This window comes from Melanotaenia boesemani, chromosome 4, assembly GCF_017639745.1.
Source record: "Melanotaenia boesemani isolate fMelBoe1 chromosome 4, fMelBoe1.pri, whole genome shotgun sequence".
In the NCBI taxonomy this organism is placed as follows: domain Eukaryota; kingdom Metazoa; phylum Chordata; class Actinopteri; order Atheriniformes; family Melanotaeniidae; genus Melanotaenia; species Melanotaenia boesemani.
Window position 1 is genome coordinate 28948729 of NC_055685.1, and position 18390 is coordinate 28967118.

Here is an 18390-nt window from a genome sequence, read left to right on the forward strand (position 1 = left end):
TCTCCAACACATCCACACAGGTTTCTCTGCGCGTGTTCTTGAATACAGCAGTTTCACTTATATCTATTATCATATTTTTTTTTCTTTTTTTTATTATTTCTGTTCTTATTATTATTATTACTCTTACTCTTATTATTATTATTGTTACTATTATCAACTAGTTGTGTAATGACCTACTGGCTAGGATGATCTTAGCTATATATGTTGTAAGTAGTATGGATTACATGGTCTTCTGTATGATGTTTCAAGTCCCCACCCGCACTCCCCACACCCTTTCTGTCCCTCTCTCTCCCCTCCCTCTTCTCTCTACTTTCTTTTCTCTCTCTCTCTCTCTGTCCCCTCCGGTCGAGTCCAGCATTAAGAGTCTGATTTAATAAAGTTTCTCATGTCATCAAGAGGGACTTTATACATGTAGTATAAATCCCTGCTTGATAGAGTAAAATTGCCCAGCACCAGACGGCAGCCAGACAATCATTCTGTTTGCAACGATGCTGGACAAGACAGGTTAAAAAAAAAAAAAAAAAAAAAAAAAAAAGATAGTCTCAAACACTCATTCCTCTTTAGGTTAGCTGTACGTTCAATCTGCTGCAGCAAGAGACCGGAATGCCTTACAAAAGGCTAAGGCCAGACACTTTTCTTTTAAAGCTTTTATCATAGACCTTTTCAAAGAACAATTCTGCTAACCACCAGACTGCCAGCCCATCATGTCTTCTTTGGCTGTTTATATTTTAATTTTAGCTGCATCTTTGTAAATATCTAAATATATTAAATTAATGAAGTGTTTAAATTTAATTGTGTTTTGTTCTATTTTATAGCCCCCTTTTTCATCTCACTAAAATGGTCTTCTATTCTACCAGGATGTTGCAAAAAAAAAAAAAAAAAAAAAAAAAAAGAATTAAATCTGAAACAGTTCTTCCAGATTAAATAACAACATCAACAACAACAATAATAATATTTTTATTTTTTGCATTTTGTCTACTTTTCCAGAGTTATGGACTCACCTTTGCTAGCGGGAGTATAGATGGTTTTGTCGGTCTGGATAAAAATGTAGCCAGACTGGAAAGTGATTAACACAACCTTCTCCAGCATCTGGCCATGGAAATCTGCTTGAAGGTAAACGTACTGCTTCACCTTGGGATCGTTACTGAATCCTCCAGCAGGAATCTGAGAATAGAGCGAAAATATGGATTGAAATGGTCTGTATTTATATAGCGCTTTTATCGAAAGCGCTTTACATATATGTCACGTTCACCCATTCACACACACATTCACACAGTGATGGCAGAAGCTGGCTGCAAGGCGCTCAACCACGACCCATCAAGAGCAATTAGGGGTTCAGTGTCTTGCTCAGGGACACTTCAACATGAGCTCTCCGGGCCGGGATCGAACCGGCAACCCTGGGGCTACAGGATGACCATTCTACCCACTGAGCCATGCCGCTCCTGGCTTTCGTACAACAAAGATTTGTTGTAGACCGGTGTGGTGGCAAGGACGAACCTCTTAGTCTCCTTTTACTTTGTTCTACTTGTTATTTGAACATAATTCACTTTAGCCTTTTAAGACGGGGTTATAACATACAGAACAATCTTTTCTTTTATTATAATCTTCTCCTAAGTAATTGACCTCATTTGGAAACATCATGTGGTGAAAAAAAAGATGGTAGGAGATATTTGTGAAAGTTTAGGAAAAGATGACTGTGCTGCAACAAGAATCCAGTCCTACTTAGTTCGGTTGTAGGTCTGTGCTCTATAAATTTTCTACAGATATTGCTTTTATAAAGTATATTATAACATTTTAGGCTTATTTATTATAAAGGTTGTTAATTAAAAAAAGAAAAATAAATAAAAATAGCCAAAAGTAATCAATATTGCAATTTATATAATTCCAGGTCATTTCACTCACATACACTTGCTAGAATATTCCATAATACACTACAAGCTGAATAATAAACAATGAAACAGATCTTACAGTACAACCTGAAACAGCAACAAAAACAAAAAGTAGCTGTGAAAAATAAAATTAAGTTTTAAGGAGTTCAACAGTGTATTACCGTAATTCCTCCAAAACCCTGGTAGTTGTTTGCTCTGGTGAGAGTCACTTGTGTGGATGTCAGAAGTCTGTCTTTAGTTGGATGGTTCTTCACAAGGATGTTAACGTTTTTGGCATCTTGACCGGCATAGTCTTGTATCTCAACAAAGATCTTTTCTGGTGTTCCTACTCGCAGTATACTGGGAGCAGACATCACTTCCCTGAAGAAAGGCCACACACAGAGTATTGCTTTGTAGAGAGAAAATCAAGCTGTTCTTTAGGGTATTAGGATTTATTCATTCGTTTAAATATTTATTTATAAAATGAACTCACATTTTTTATTGGGAAATAGGACATAAAACACCACATATCTTCTCCAAACTTTAAATTTACAAGCATGTAAATTGTGAAGCTGAGAGGTGTTGCAAGCTATGCAAACTAAGCAAAGCATTCCTTTAAAAAGCTGAAATGAAAAATAAATGTAATCCCTCCTAGTTTTGTTATGGCCCAACTAAATATTTCATGGTTCTTTGAAGAGACATGTCTAGACTAGAGGGGTCAAATGCTGCATTCACAAACATGTACCGCATGGCATTCCTTTACAATTAACACCAAGAGGGAAAAACAGCCAAATTTGTTTTCTCTTGGAGTTCCTACAGATCTCAGTTAATTGGTTAAAAACATATTGAGTTAAAATACAGAATGGAGAACATATCTTCCAATACTTACTTGACAAACAAAAGTGAAGTAATAAACTGGACCAAGGTCTATTATTGGGTCAACAAAACTGATCTCTGTTTGCTGAGTCTGGTGTAATGCACCACTAAACAAACTTAAAATTATATATGTTGCAATTTACTTGCAACTGAAGGACCAAAGTTCATTCAGTTATGCAAATAGTTACCCTAAATGTCACAGATTATTCTTTTGTTGGTGATGCACATTTTTGCACATTTAAGATTTGATTAAAAATCGGATTTGTCATTTAAACATGGTGTCATTTATAGGCTCTATGTTATTTGTTCTCATGTAAAGCAAAACAATACATACTCCTCTGAGGCACGACAAAAATCAGCCCAGTCTCACAAGAAAACATGAAATCCATTTTACTTCTTTTTATAGGAATACTTGGCAGTTAAATGTCTCCATATAGTGAGAATGTAGAAGAATGTTGAAAGCACACCAAAAAATCATAAGACATTTTACTGTAAATGCAAACAAGTACAAAAAACATAAGATGGTGCAATTTTTTAAGTCTGTTGTGGACCGACATTGTTGTCAGGAGATGCATCTAGAAGTGCAGACAAATATGTCAGTATGATTGTATCTGCTGTGTCTCAATATTTATAAAAAGACTTGGTTTTTTTTGGAGGGGGGTTAAATATGTAAATATAAAATGTTTCGAAGTAAGGGAGAAGATACAGAATACAAATCATTGACTGGCTGTTATTACCACAAACAGTATAGTAGTACAACTTCAAGTTTTATCTTAAAAATTATTCAAAGTGACATAATAAAAGTATAAGTATGCAATGCAAAACATAAAATTTGTTGTGACTTGTTAACACATTTTGTCACTACACTATAACTAAACATTAATGTATGACACTTGTATGTATCATAACAAGGAAGAAAAATAATACATTTATGGAATGAAGAATATGGTTCAGTTGTTTTTAATCTGTCAGTTTTAAATGGCTTTAAATGCAGGGAAAATGTGCAAAGGTGGGTAGGACTACTTACAATTGGGATCCAGTTGCTGGAGACACCAGAGAGGAATATGACACACAGGCCACCAGCAGCAGCTGGATCCATCTCATCCTCCTACCTGATGCCATGTCTGCTGTCTGTACAGACTCGTCCTCTGTGACGCTCTTTTATCCACTTACAGTTGTTTGCTCCTCCTGCGCGTTCAGTCACTTCCAGTTAGGACAGATAAATACACAGATTTCAGTATCTACAAATTACTAAATTACTTGATTGAGACACAAGTCAGCAGCTTTCACAGATAATAAAAATCAATAGTTCAACAAACTATGCTGAACGCTGACCTTAGTTGAGCATTTTTAATTTCTTGTAATTTCACTGTCATTTATTGTCATTCTTCAAGAAACAGTCTGCTCTGTTCTTTCTTGTAGATGGTTTCTGTGTTGCATCCCCAGTCCAGTCTTTAGTCCTGGAGCTTGTCCGAGAAGGGAGGTTCAATTAAATCTGTCTACAAAGAACCTCTGGGTTAACTTGCTCTGTGTGGGCCAAGTCTGAGTTTTCAGTCAAGGTTAAGGCAATTTCATTAATACCCAAAGGTTTTTTTTTTTTTTTTTTTTTTTTTTTTTTTAATCAGTGTTTATATTCTTGGTTTTTGTCATGTTCTTGATTTATGTTCTTGGGTTTATCGTCATTTTCTTGGTTTACGTTCTGGGTTTTTGTATTTATGGTTTAGCTTTCCATGTTTAGTCCTGTGTTGTTTTCTGAGTCCTGTTCATTAGTTCACCTGGGTTGATTTGTTCATTCACCTCACCTGTCCCTAGTGAGTCCTTCAGTGTATTTAAGCCATTTGTTTCAGTTCTTTCTTGTCAGTTCATTGTTTGTTGTTTACTGTTAGATGTAGTTTGTGCCATGTCAGGGTTTTGCCTCCAGAGTCTTTTGTTATATTGAGTTTAGTTTTACTTTATTAAAACCTTTTACCGGCACCCATCTGCCTCCCTCCTCTTTAAGCCTGCACTTGGGTCCTCACCCCCACCTCATCGTGACAGAATAGACTGACCACACATGTACCCAGTGGGCCATCCCTACATCACATTGGCAGAGCTGGTGAGCTGGCTAGATTGGCGTATCTGAGAGGTCTCCATTCTGGGAGCTACAGACTGGTGGTCTGGACACCTCCCGGCAGACCCACGTCTCATGGGTTTGCATAGACCGGTGTGGTGCCCAGAAGGAGGCGAGGCTCCAAACAACCTTGCCTCGCCTCCAGCTCTATGGTGAGTGGTTAGTGCCACGGATTACCTGCCTAAGGAGACTGTCGTGTGACGTGTACGTTTGAGTAGCTGAGTTGCACACACCAATGTGTGACTTACACCGCCTCACTCCAACGTATGGATAACGTCGCCACCTCATATTTTTTTCTTTGGTTTTCTGGAGATTTGCTTTTTTACCTTTTTAGATAAAGATTTTAACAATATATTGTGCGCATATGTGTATTTTCTTTCTGTTTTTATATGACACTGTAATTTTCTAAACTTTTGCTTCAAGATTAAACAGCTAAATTACAATCTCACTTTGTGACCCTCTGAGATCCACAGATTTTACTTTAAAAATTACCTTTTAAAATTCAACTAAAGATTCAGTTCATTAGATATTAAAATCTTTATTTTGGTCAATCAGCCATTTCCCTTTTATATAATGTTAACCCGATTTTTTATTTATTTATTTTTTTTTTTTGGGAAGTCCGCGAACAAAATCAGGAGAGGATCTGTACAAAATCATTAGAAATTTATTCAGAGTTCAGGCCACAGGTAAAGCAAATGCAACGCTGGGCTCAGGATGACATCATCTCCTGAGCCCCGAGCAATGATGTAGATATTTTTTTATCTTCTTAGGCCGGGGGACTGCCTCATACAAGAACCAAATTTATATGCAACTAAACAAATATCAAAGGAATGTTTCTTTTCAGAGATATTCTGTCAGTAACTTTCTCATACTAAGCCACTACTGAAAGAAAAATCCTGGCAAACATACAAGAACTGTAGACCAAATGGGGATGATTTTTTTTTTTAATGAGCTTTTCTTTGTGACCTTTTTATTACTGTTTTATTACTCTTTAATCTGCTTTTACCACTTGATCAAGTTTTTATATATATTATAATCTTGATGTAAAGCACTTTGGTCAACTGTTTATAAAATGCCATAGAAATAAAGTTTAGTTGGAGTTTAAAACAGAATGCATTTCATAATCATCTTTCCAAGCAAAATTAACTTGTGGTCATTCTCATAAATGTTCCGGACTAATCTTTTTCAATCAAGAACAGAAGACAAGTCCAACCACAGACTGTGAAACCTGGAATTGTCTGCATTCCCAAGTTGTCTACAGTTATCTGTCAAATAGCGCTGTGAACTTTTTCAGTGGCAAGTTAAGGGCGAGGCACTCCAGTATCTTGGTGTCATTTATCTGTGGCTGTAGGACAGGATTTTAAACATGTATTTTAATATCTTATTTACGGACATTTCACTTTAAGCACAGTTCAATTTTGGCAGATTTCTGAGGACAAAAAGAAGACTTACTTTTTGGACACTGCATTAAGAACACAGTGTTTGACGTTTCAAGGTCATTTCAGTACAACTGAATCTGTAACAGGTTGGTTGTTTGAGGAACAATTAATGTGGCTTACAGTAACTTCCACCACACAACCTCGCTTATTGATTGTTTTACAAGATGAAGGCATTTCCCCCTGCAGTTTGTCAGAATTGTATCACAAAAACTTTTTAATATTGGAATGTAAACTAAGGTGTCTTACCATAAATGCTTGTTTATTTCTCCTATCTCCACAAGCTTGTATTTCTCTGAATCATTTCATTAATTTTTTATGTAATGAAGCTATCGAATGGGTTTTCAAAATTGTTAAATGTAACGTACGATCTAATGTAGATTTTTTACAGATTTATTTTGAGCCAAAAACAGACAATTAGAATAGAACTTTATTTGTCATTGCAACAAGTGCAATTGTCTAAAGCATAAAAACTGTAATGTAAAAAAAAAGGGAAGCGGGTACAGAGGAGATGACCATGCTGCAGTCTGGTCGAGTCGGTGGTGATCTGGAGTATTCTACTCTCAGAGACTCTATTAGGGTCAAAGCGTAGGCTGGGAGAAGGAAACAACATTTTAGATCATATTTATTATCACTATTATATCATACATTCAGTGGCTGCTTTAACTGTCCAACCAGCAGACTAAATTTTATTAAACATGCTAAAATGGAGGTCAAGGAGAGCTGAATTTTTTTTTTTTTTTTTACATCTTGTCTTATTCTGCATAAAAATTTTATTAAAATAAATAAAAAAAATGCTATTGCTAAGGCTGGTAAACCACAGCTGAGTGGAAGGTGACGGCCAGGTCTTGTTGTTTCCATTCAGCTGTGGTTTGAGGTGACTGGGTCACATCAGTAGTTATTAAATTTACATTAAAGGATGAAGCAATCCAAAAGATTTGGCAACTGAATAACAAACAAAAATACCAGTCAATAAAGTCATTCATCTCCAGCTTCTTTACAGGCAATGCTTCACAAATTCTTGCAAACATAACACCTGTAAAAACTATTCGCTGCAAACAAAATCAGTAAGCTATAAATATAGTTAACAGTGTTGCAATATTTTATAAGCATTCTTATTCATTTATTCATTTACATTTTATCCTTAGATTTTAGTAACATTCATTAGGCTCTGATTTTAATTAATAGAGCTACATTATATAGTGGTGCTGAGGTGAAAACAGCTTAATTATTATTATTCCTTCGCAGCTTACAGATAATGCATTCACAAACAGGACACAAACTCATACAGGGTTACTGAGTTCAATACTGAGAAAATAACAGGGACCTTGAAAATGTTCTGGATGTCCAGTAGGGAGTGGTTGTAAATATTGTTGTATCTCCTTACTTATCTATTCCCTTCAAGCAGAACGGAATTCACAGTAACTCAGAAAATTATTAAAGAGCAGCCTTTGTGTGAATATTGTGGGAATGGAGGAAGGGAGTCAGTAGAAAGGCAGAAAAAGATAGCAAAGCAGAGCATAGCATCTTCTTTCCTTTCAGCTCTGACCTACCCCAAAAGGAGGACCTGGAGGAATCAAATTTCCGGAAGAAGGAGGGACCACCTTGCAAAATACACATTCACATGAATGCGCACTACATGCACGCACATAGCCACAATGCTTTGTATCACTATAAACGAGGAGGCTAACTTAGGTAGGCGGGTCTTTTGGTTGAACCGAAGGGTCCCGACACGTTATTAGCCTGGGTGTTACATGCTGCACTGCTCTTTAACAACCTGTTCCTGTCACATCACTTCTCAAATCTAAATCATTATATTTACCGAGTTGCTAATTAGCAAAGGTTAGAAAAAAAGACTTACCAAGTTACAGGTCTGACGTTTTTGTAGAACTGTGTCTCTGACGGATCCGTGACTTTCTCTCCACCGGCTGCACGATCAGAAGCTGATGTTGGCAGCTGCACACAGGAACCAGCTGCTTCTTGCTTCGGCATTCCATGTTTAAATCCCATCATATTGCTGGGATGAGGATCCTCTGTTCTACATACAACCACGTTTTTCGTAGCTGCAGCAAAAGTAAAACCCCGGCTGTCCAGCTGCATAAATAACTGTCATGTTGCAGAGCTGCTCTGCAGAGCTGCAATCAGGATGATCTCCTACACCTGTCCTGATTGTCATTTCCCTCACCTGCTCCCTCCCCTACTTAAACTCTCTTCACTCCCTGCTTCCCTGCCAGATGGTCACCAGTACTTACCTTGTGATATCCAGTTATTTCTAGTTCCAGACTTCCTTGTCATCGACCCTGTCACGTCCGTGGATATTCTTTTGCCTGACCCCTGCCGGATCCCTTCAAGTGCCTGCCTGGATTGACCCTTGCCCGCATGACCACGGAATAGCCTGTCCCTCTGGATAAGTACTGCACTGAGCCTCACTGTGAATGAACGTTGCCTGCCCTGACTACGTCTTTTGGATTTGTGGACTAAACTTCCTGTCTGAAGTTCATTTCAGGAATTCTCTCTCACAGACCTGGGATTGCCTGACTCCGCCAGCTAACCAGAACTGGTTTCACTCCCTCCATCCCCTGGTCCTCAATAAACCTTATTCTTTTCAAATCCATTTGTCCTACGTGTGGCTGAATTTCCGGGTCTTCAGGAGCAAACCTGACAGAACCATCTGGCCAATATGGACCCGTCGCCCACGCAGGAATGGCGCTCATGTGTAGAGACGTCCATCACCAAGCTGGAGAACCACATGCAGTATTTATTGTCTCTGCTCACTAACCTGTCTGCATCTGCAGGTCCTCCAGACTCCCCGTCTGCTCCGACTCCCACAGTAATCCCTGCTCACCCTGTTCAGCCCTCCCGGGAGCCGCGTCTCAGTCCTCCAGAGGTATTCACAGGTGAGCGCGCTCAGTGTCGTCCATTTTTGACTCAATGTGAAATCCAATTCGAGCTTCAGCCCTCAGCTTTTCCTTCCGACCGAGCCAGAGTCGCCTACGTGATATCCCTGCTGTCCGGTAAAGCCAGGCTGTGGGGAACGGCTGAGTGGCAGAGCGACTCCCCTCGGTGCTACGTGTATAGAGACTTCGCCAAGGCACTCATCAGAGTGTTCGACCCCATTCTACCCGAGAGGGAGGCCGCTCGCGGGTTGTTGACGCTGTGACAGGACAACAGACACGTCGCAGATTACATCATCGACTTCCACACACTGGCCGCTGACAGTCGCTGGAATGAGGAAGCACTCTGTGATGCGTTCTACCAGGGTCTGAATGAGGAGATAAAGGATGAGTTGGCTACCAGGGACGCCCCCAGGAACCTGGCGGACCTGGAGACACTCGCTACCCGCATCGACCAGAGGCGGCAGGAACGGCAGAGGGAGAAAGACCGGGCGCATCAACGTAGCCAGCCCTATACCAGGGAGGGACTTCCTGGTCGTCCACCTGACCCCGCCCCTTCTCGTTCGTCCACCACGACAACAGGGGAACCCATGCAGCTGGGGCGGACCAGACGTTCCTCCCGGGAGAAGGACCGCCACCTCAGGGAGGGTCTCTGTTTCTACTGTGGAGAGGGCGGGCACCAGGCCCTGCGGTGTTCGCTAAAAAGAACTGACTCGGTAGGTAGAGTGAGGCGCCTACTGAGCCAGAGGAGATTATTGGCCTCCACACCCATGTTTTCTGTTCCAGTCCGGTTACAAATAAATGGGCAGTCGAGAAAAGCATCTGCATTCATTGACTCGGGCGCAGATACTGAATTCATGGACATTAACCTGGCAAAGGTTCTAGACATACAGACCCAACCCACACCCAGCACAATAAAGGTGTTGGCTCTTGACGGTCATGTGTTGCATCGCATAACTCAACAGACTGTTCCCTTAACCCTGGTCATGGAGGGAAACCATCATGAACACGTGAGTTTCCTGCTCATCCACTCACCTGACGTTCCCATGATTTTGGGGGCTTCCTGGTTACGTAACCATAACCCACATATAGACTGGAACAAAGGAGAGATTCTGGGTTGGTCCGCGAATTGTCTGTCCACCTGTCTTCGCACTGCTTCTAACTCCTGTAAGGATCCTGGGAGGTTTCAGGAGGAGTTTCCCAACCTGGCTGCAGTTCCCCGAGAATATCACGACCTCCGTGAGGTCTTCAACAAACATTGCGCCACCTCTCTTCCACCTCATCGACCATACGACTGCTCCATTGAACTGATGTCTGGCACGTTTCCACCCCGGGGTCGGCTGTATTCCTTGTCTGGACCAGAAAGACAAGCCATGGAGGATTACATCAACGACTCGCTGGAGGCAGGAATCATCCGGGCATCTTCATCTCCTGCCGGAGCAGGGTTTTTCTTCGTCGAGAAGAAGGACGGTTCTCTGCGACCGTGCATTGACTACAGGGGCTTAAATGACATCACTGTAAAGAACCGCTATCCACTTCCTCTCATGAACACTGCGTTTGAGCAGATTCAAGGGGCTACTGTTTTCACAAAGCTGGACCTCCGTAATGCCTATCACCTCGTTCGGATCAAGGAGGGAGACGAATGGAAAACTGCGTTTAATACACCCAACGGGCATTACGAATACCTCGTGATGCCGTTCGGCCTAACCAATGCCCCTGCTATCTTCCAAGCTTTAGTTAATGATGTCCTGAGAGATATGATCGGTCAGTTCGTATTCGTGTATCTGGATGATATCCTGGTTTTCTCAAAGGATCTCTCTTCTCACAGGCGGCATGTTCGAGCTGTTCTCCTCCGTCTACTACAGAACAAACTGTACATCAAGGCGGAGAAGTGTGAGTTTCATCAGAACACCACCTCGTTCCTGGGGTACATCATCACCACGGAGGGCATGGTCATGGACCCATCCAAGGTCAAGGCGGTTGCGGACTGGCCCATTCCTCAATGTCGAAAACAGCTTCAGCGGTTCCTGGGGTTCGCTAACTTCTACCGTAGATTCATCAGGAATTACAGCTCCATTGCATCACCCCTGCACGCCTTGACGTCGTCCAAAGCGCGGTTCGCCTGGTCGGACCAGGCTGACCGCTCTTTTGGGTGTCTAAAACAACTGTTCACCACGGCCCCTGTTCTGTTCACTCCCGACACGTCTCGTCAGTTCATTGTGGAGGTCGACGCCTCCGACTCGGGAGTTGGGGCTGTCCTCAGCCAACACTTTCCTGATAACAAGACTCACCCCTGTGCCTTCTTTTCTAGGAGCTTGTCTGCTGCAGAGAAGAACTATGATGTGGGGAACCGCGAATTATTGGCGGTTAAACTGGCGCTGGAGGAGTGGAGGCATTGGCTGGAGGGGGCGCCTGTTCCTTTCATTGTGTGGACCGACCATAAGAATTTAGAGTATTTAAAGACAGCTAAACGGCTGAATCCGAGACAAGCCAGGTGGGCTCTATTCTTTGGTCGTTTCAACTTTACGTTGTCTTACAGGCCGGGCAGTAAGAATGTGAAGCCCGACGCGCTTTCCCGGCTCCATGACCCGCCAGAGAAGGCGCACATGGCCAATCGGGAGGAGTTTATCTTGCCTTCATCTGTGCGTTTGGCGGCCACCAGGCTAGCCCTGGAGAACAAGGTCACGGATTCCCACCGGCTTCATCCCGTTCCGGACGGCTGCCCCCGGGATAGGCTGTTTGTTCCGGGTCACCTGGTTCCCGAGGTATTGTCATTCTGTCACAGCTCTCGTCTGTACTGTCACCCAGGTTTCCACAAGACGCTCTCTGTGGTTCGGGGCCGCTTCTGGTGGGAGACCCTGGTCAAGGACGTCAAGGGTTTTGTGTTGTCATGCCGTCTCTGCTGTCAGGCCAAGCCCTCCCGTCGACCCCCTGCGGGTTTGCTGCGACCCCTTCCCATCCCTGGTCGTCCTTGGTCTCATGTGTCCATGGACTTCATAACTGGTCTCCCTGTTTCCAACTCTTACACTGTTTTGCTCACCATTGTCGATCGCTTCTCTAAAATGACTCACCTGGTTCCTCTTCCTAAGCTGCCCTCTTCCAGGGACCTCGGGGTTATTCTGTCCAGGGAGCTGTTCCGTCTTCACGGCCTTCCCGCCAGTATCGTCTCGGATCGAGGACCCCAGTTCGTGTCCAAGTACTGGAAGGAGTTTTGTACCCTGCTGGGCATCCAGGTTGACCTATCTTCAGGTTTTCATCCCCAGACCGATGGCCAGACCGAACGTGTCAACCAGGAGGTGGAGACCAAGCTCCGCATGTTGTGTGAGCGGGACCCGGCCTCTTGGTCACAGAACCTCCCCTGGGTGGAGTATGCCATCAACTCTCTTCCCTCTGGTTCTACTGGGTTGTCTCCCTTCTACGTGGTGTTTGGTTACCAGCCCCCTGTGTTCTGTGTCCAGGAGAGGGATGCCAGGGTGCCCTCGGCCCATGCTGCTGCCCTTCGGTGCCAGCGGGTTTGGAGACGGGCCCGCAGGTCCCTTCTAACCACCTCTGCCGTTTATTCCAGGGCGGCTAACAGGAGGCGCACCCCGGCGCCTGAGTACTCCCTGGGACAGCGGGTGTGGTTGTCTACCCGGGACCTTCCGCTGAGGGTGGAGAATCGCAAATTGGCTCCTCGCTTCATTGGACCCTTCCCCATCATCCGACTCATCAATCCAGTGTCAGTTCGTCTGGGCCTGCCCAGGACCCTCCGGATCCATCCCACTTTTCATGTCTCCCGGATCAAGCCTGTGTCGGAGTCGGACCTGGTTCCCGCCTCCGCGTCCCCGCCGCCCGCCCGGTTCTTCGACGGAGGGCTGGTTTACACTGTGCGGCGCCTCCTCCGTTCCAGGCGCCGGGGTCGGGGCTTGCAGTATCTGGTCGACTGGGAGGGTTACGGCCCGGAGGAGCGCTCTTGGGTTCCCTCCCGGTTCATTGTGGATCGCACCCTCGTCCGGGCTTTCCATCGGGCCCATCCGTCGATGCCTGGTGGGCCGTCCGGTGTCGGCCCTTGAGGGGGGGGTACTGTCATGTTGCAGAGCTGCTCTGCAGAGCTGCAATCAGGATGATCTCCTACACCTGTCCTGATTGTCATTTCCCTCACCTGCTCCCTCCCCTACTTAAACTCTCTTCACTCCCTGCTTCCCTGCCAGATGGTCACCAGTACTTACCTTGTGATATCCAGTTATTTCTAGTTCCAGACTTCCTTGTCATCGACCCTGTCACGTCCGTGGATATTCTTTTGCCTGACCCCTGCCGGATCCCTTCAAGTGCCTGCCTGGATTGACCCTTGCCCGCATGACCACGGAATAGCCTGTCCCTCTGGATAAGTACTGCACTGAGCCTCACTGTGAATGAACGTTGCCTGCCCTGACTACGTCTTTTGGATTTGTGGACTAAACTTCCTGTCTGAAGTTCATTTCAGGAATTCTCTCTCACAGACCTGGGATTGCCTGACTCCGCCAGCTAACCAGAACTGGTTTCACTCCCTCCATCCCCTGGTCCTCAATAAACCTTATTCTTTTCAAATCCATTTGTCCTACGTGTGGCTGAATTTCCGGGTCTTCAGGAGCAAACCTGACAATAACACCATTACCTTCCTCCTGTTGGGAAACCAATGAGCTCACGGTCCGGACAAGCTAGAATTTGTTCAGCCTCCGCAAACGTAAACATTGACCATGTGGTTGATACATGAATGCAGTCCAAAATTAGTCAAAACATTGATAATCGAAAACTGACAGGCCACTCCACCTAAAAACCAGCCACTCTCCACACTGCAGCACCTAGCATAACTCCCTTATCTTATGTAAAATGACGTGATATAGAAAAAAAGGTTTTTAAAACACTTTGCTTAAAAAAAGGTCCCCTCTTTCAGTAAAATATGTGCCTTCATGTCGTTCTAAACACGTTCTAAACTTAACTTAGAAAACGTGTTAATTCGTGGTGAATCTTTGCTGAATCGCTCCCATTGGCTGAGGACTCTGGGTTAAGCCATTTCATTGCCTAATCTAAAATCAGATCTAAATGTCAACATCTCATTTGGTGTTAAGCAGATGGGTTTTAAAAAGAGATTTAAAAATAGATCTAGAGGAGACCTGTCTGAAGGCAGCTTATTCCTCAGTTTAGGTGCTGCCATCGCAAAAGCCTAGTTCCCTCTGAGCTTCCGGCTAGTCCTGGACACACTCAGGAGGGGCTGGTCAGCCACCTCAGGGCTGGAGAAGGTACATGGGGATGGAGAAGAGAGGCACAACGGGGCAGCACCCCAAGGTGTTTCCTGACATCATCCTCGTGTCCGAGGGATTCCCCCCTCCCCACTCTCTCCATAATAATGTTCAGGCTTCACAGTTATCCGTGACACATACTGTGGGTTTTATAGAGTTTTACATGAAATTCTTCTGACTGACCTCAAATTCTCAACACTGGCCTATTTTCAGGAGAAACAACGGGAAGTTAAGTATTTTAAACTGTCACTGAGTAAAACAACAATGAAAAAGTTGCTTCTTATTCCCAACGGTCCAACAAATTAGTTTATTGAAAGAAAAAATCTAAACAGTATTTATTTGTAAAGATTTTCATGTCTAGTGAGATCGTTGCTAAGTTGGTTGCTATGGACGCTGCATTTGCATGGTGCGTTCCAATCATTTTTTCTGCTGTCTGCCATAAATTTGCTGCATTTCATTGCAAATTACCGTCGGCTAGAGGTAGTTTTAAAGGCTTTTTCTATGTCTGTTCATGTATATTTCAGGAATATGTGGGAGGGTTGTCCCTTTTTCTTTCTTTTTTACAGTTTGTAATGACATTCAATAATTAATATATGGATTAGTATTTTTTCCTGGGTTTGATATCATGTGGTAACTTGAAATGACACAGCTTATTTATTGAAATGACAATAAAGATCAATATTCTAAACGTTTTTTCATCCTGACCTTATTGTTCAAAATTTCCTGCCGGGGACATAAATAAGTGTTTATTCCTACAATTTTGTTGAGAGACCTGAAAGAATGTACACCGAAACAAACAAACAAACAAACAAACAAACAAAAAAAAAAACTACGAACTGAAGCTTTCAATTTTTTCCACAACCTGTTAAAATTACATCAGAAGGAGTTTGTTCAAAAATCCATTTTTAAAGAAAGGCAGAAACCACCAAAGATTGAGTAGAATTCTTTGCCAGCAAAAAGAAAGAATACATATCTCTTAAGAGGAGGTCCGTCTTAGCAATTAGCTGCTGGGCTCTAGTACAGGAAGTGCAGAGTCCCTCAGGTTCAGCCAGAAAGACCTGCCTACCTAAGTTATCCTCTTTTATACTGATACAATGCATGTGGCTATGTGCGTGCATGTTGTGTGCATACATGTGAATGTGTATTTTTGCAAAGTGCTCCTCTTCCGTCACTTTTCTTCCCAGGCTCCTTTTTTCCTTTCACACAGTCAGGCGTCCACTTTGGATGAAATCTGCAAAACAAGTTTTATCCTCCCTATTTCTGCATATTTCTTATCTTCTCAGTAGCTTCTCCCTTGCTGGACACCCAGAACAGTTTCAAGGGTCCTTGATATTTTCCCAGTATTGTTAAATGTTGGACTCAGTAACCCTGTATGAGTCTGTAAGCTGTGTTGTTAGTTAATCTGTTTCACCTCAGCAGCACTATAATAATGTAGCTCTATTAATTAAAAGCAGAGCATAATGAATGTTACTAAAATCTAAGGATAAAATGTAAATGAGTAACTGAATAAGAATGTTTATAAAAAATATTTACAACAGAACCATATATTAGATACTATGAAAATAAAGTGTACATTTGCTACTAGAAAAGTTATCAAAACAAAGTTAAAGTCACAATCTCTCTTAAAATATAGCAGTTTCCACTAAAAACAGAAGGGACGTCCGCCATGTGTTTTGTTAATGACGGGATGCTGCCATCTGCTGGTTATTTTCGGAATAACAGCTCCGCATTTCTGCAACCTGTCCGCATGATTGTCAATGAAATGGCTTAACCCAGAGTCCTCAGCCAATGGGAGCGATTCAGCAAAGATTCACCACAAATTAACACGTTTTCTAAGTTAACCCTATGAATCCTGAGCCTATTTTGGCCGTTTTTTAATACTTTTGATTTTGTCTCTATATACCACATAAAAAAAAGTTTCACATGCCCATGCTTGGTATCTTTTTTTTCGGCACAACTTCATCTATATGAAGAGATAGTTATTATTTTACTACAACCTACTTTTCAACATATTGGACCAAAAAATACACAAAAATCATCAAATTCGAATTGAAAAAAAGTGGTATTTATTACAATAAAAACCACAAACTTGCTCACTCAACTGTTTTGGAACTTGGGAAAACTAAATATAGGTTTCTAATATGAATATCTAAATGTAAAATTGAAATAAAGTAATACTATATACAAATATTTACAAGAAAAACATGTATATTCATAGGCGTTTTTAGCTGAAACTCTTCAAAACAAACACAAACTTCAGCTGCAATTCTTCAAAAAACAAATTGTAAAATAATAGTGCAGTCAACTGTAAAGTAATAGTGCAAATGTAACACTGAGAGACAATTGAGATATAATCAAACTATATACAAATATTTTACACTATATACAATGGGCTGTAGTTTTTTTTTTTTTTTTTTTTAATTTACACATGCCACTCTGCAAAGCAATTTCTATCCACAATAACACAGAGAGCCAGATCACAAGCTTTGCATTTCCAAGGGGTTAGGTTTCTCTTTTTGTCTACTTGGTGGCAGCGTTGGCAACTCCTACGTCCTTGTGTGGCTTTTTGGCTGGTGTCTGTTACCACAGCAATGGGAACGGGAATGTGGTCTGCGCTTTTCTTGGCTGGTCTGCCGCTCCTATCCACCCCACACAGCTGGGCCACCAGCTCAGTTTGGAAGTCCTTGTGTGACATGGGCTTCTCCTGGTTTGCAGTTTTGATGTCACAGTGGAGAAGGTAGGCATTGGTGGTAGCAATGTCCACGAGGTGTAAGAAGAGGGTGCGGTACCAGCGTGCAGATTTGCGGTGGGTGGAATAGTACTGCAGCAGCTGGTCGGACAAGTCAACACCACCCATGTGCTTGTTGTAAGGGATGATTGGGGTAGGGCAGGAGACCTGTTTTTCTGTCCAGAGTCCATCCTTGCCCTTCACCCAATAAAAATCAGGAAAATCCATATGTCCATCTCTTTGTAATGACTTTCCTAAACATTTAGCAATCAATCTAAATATTATTTCAGCCCTGATCTTCTATATATATATATATATAAACCTACGTAACTATATAATGTAATATGCATATAAAGCGGATTTATAATGTGAAAATACGGGAATAAACAAAAGAAAAGCTGTAAATATTCATCTTTAGTTTGACTTACTTCTCATCAATGGCGACATCACTCACAAATGACGGGTCTGTAACCTTGTCATCTTCGTCGCTCTCCTCCTCCTCGAACGATGAAGATGAAATAACATCTTCATCTTCCTCACCATAAAATAGCACTAGGGCCTGTTGTACATTCAAAGTTCTCCTCATTCTCTCCACAAACACTCCGTCTTCCAATAATTCTTACTTTCGATCTCTCTGTCCAATGCTCTCCGTCTACGTGCTGCTAACTCCCTCCTCTAACTCCCACGACTGGCTCTCGAGACCGCGATTTGGGCGGCTCCCTCTGATGTCGCTGAGGTGACGTCATCACGTAGAGTATCAGCTGATTCGACCACTTCTCCCTGTGTGTAAAGTGGCGAATATATGGACAGAAATGCAACGCCCGCCGTCCCATTCCACGACTGCAAGTGCGCATTTACGCACGGAAAAACATATTTTACTATCAAATGAAAACAAACATTTCTCCGGTTTTCCGGGGTCTACTGGCGCCAAATAGTGGGAGAGAGTTTCAAGTCCACTCTGTCGAGCAAAGTTGACGGCAGCGCTCATGGGGCTTTAAAAATGTCACATGTTCTGATTACGGCGGCGTGATCTTCGGCCTCAGGGGGTTAAGGTGCTCTGAGCGCGTTCAGAATGCGTCGTTAATGCGCTCAGAAGGCGCATTTGGATGCACGTTTTTGGCTAAAACGGCTTTCCATATAAGGTGAGACACGTTCATTATTAATTTGGATTTGACACATAATTTAAAGGTATGCCGCTGCGTCGTCGCCGCCAGTACACG

The 18390-nt window shown here is 42.7% G+C and overlaps 2 protein-coding genes across 2 annotated transcripts in view; both read right to left on the bottom strand.

The window, feature by feature from the left end:
• Positions 1–3883, bottom strand: part of LOC121637832 (complement C3-like) — a 42658-nt gene extending 38775 nt beyond the window's left edge. Inside the window, exons 1-3 of the mRNA XM_041982137.1 lie at positions 3772–3883; positions 2051–2249; positions 1002–1164 (exon numbers count right to left, since the gene is read on the bottom strand). Of these exons, the coding sequence (XP_041838071.1) occupies positions 1002–1164; positions 2051–2249; positions 3772–3866 (457 nt within the window). The 5' untranslated portion in view covers positions 3867–3883. The remainder of the gene's footprint in view (positions 1–1001; positions 1165–2050; positions 2250–3771) is intronic.
• Positions 3884–16814: 12931 nt separating this feature from the next.
• Positions 16815–18033, bottom strand: LOC121637900 (piggyBac transposable element-derived protein 3-like). Its single transcript, XM_041982252.1, has 2 exons — positions 17794–18033; positions 16815–17368 (listed from the first exon to the last, which is right to left on the bottom strand). The coding sequence occupies exon 2, from the start codon at positions 17297–17299 to the stop codon at positions 16865–16867; it is 435 nt and encodes a 144-aa protein (XP_041838186.1). The 5' UTR covers positions 17300–17368; positions 17794–18033; the 3' UTR covers positions 16815–16864.
• Between the last annotated feature and the right edge of the window lie 357 nt (positions 18034–18390).

Coding starts and splice junctions, on each gene's coding strand:
- LOC121637900 (XM_041982252.1), bottom strand. CDS start 17,299: ATGGGTGGTGTTGACTTGTCCGACCAGCTGCTGCAGTACTATTCCACC.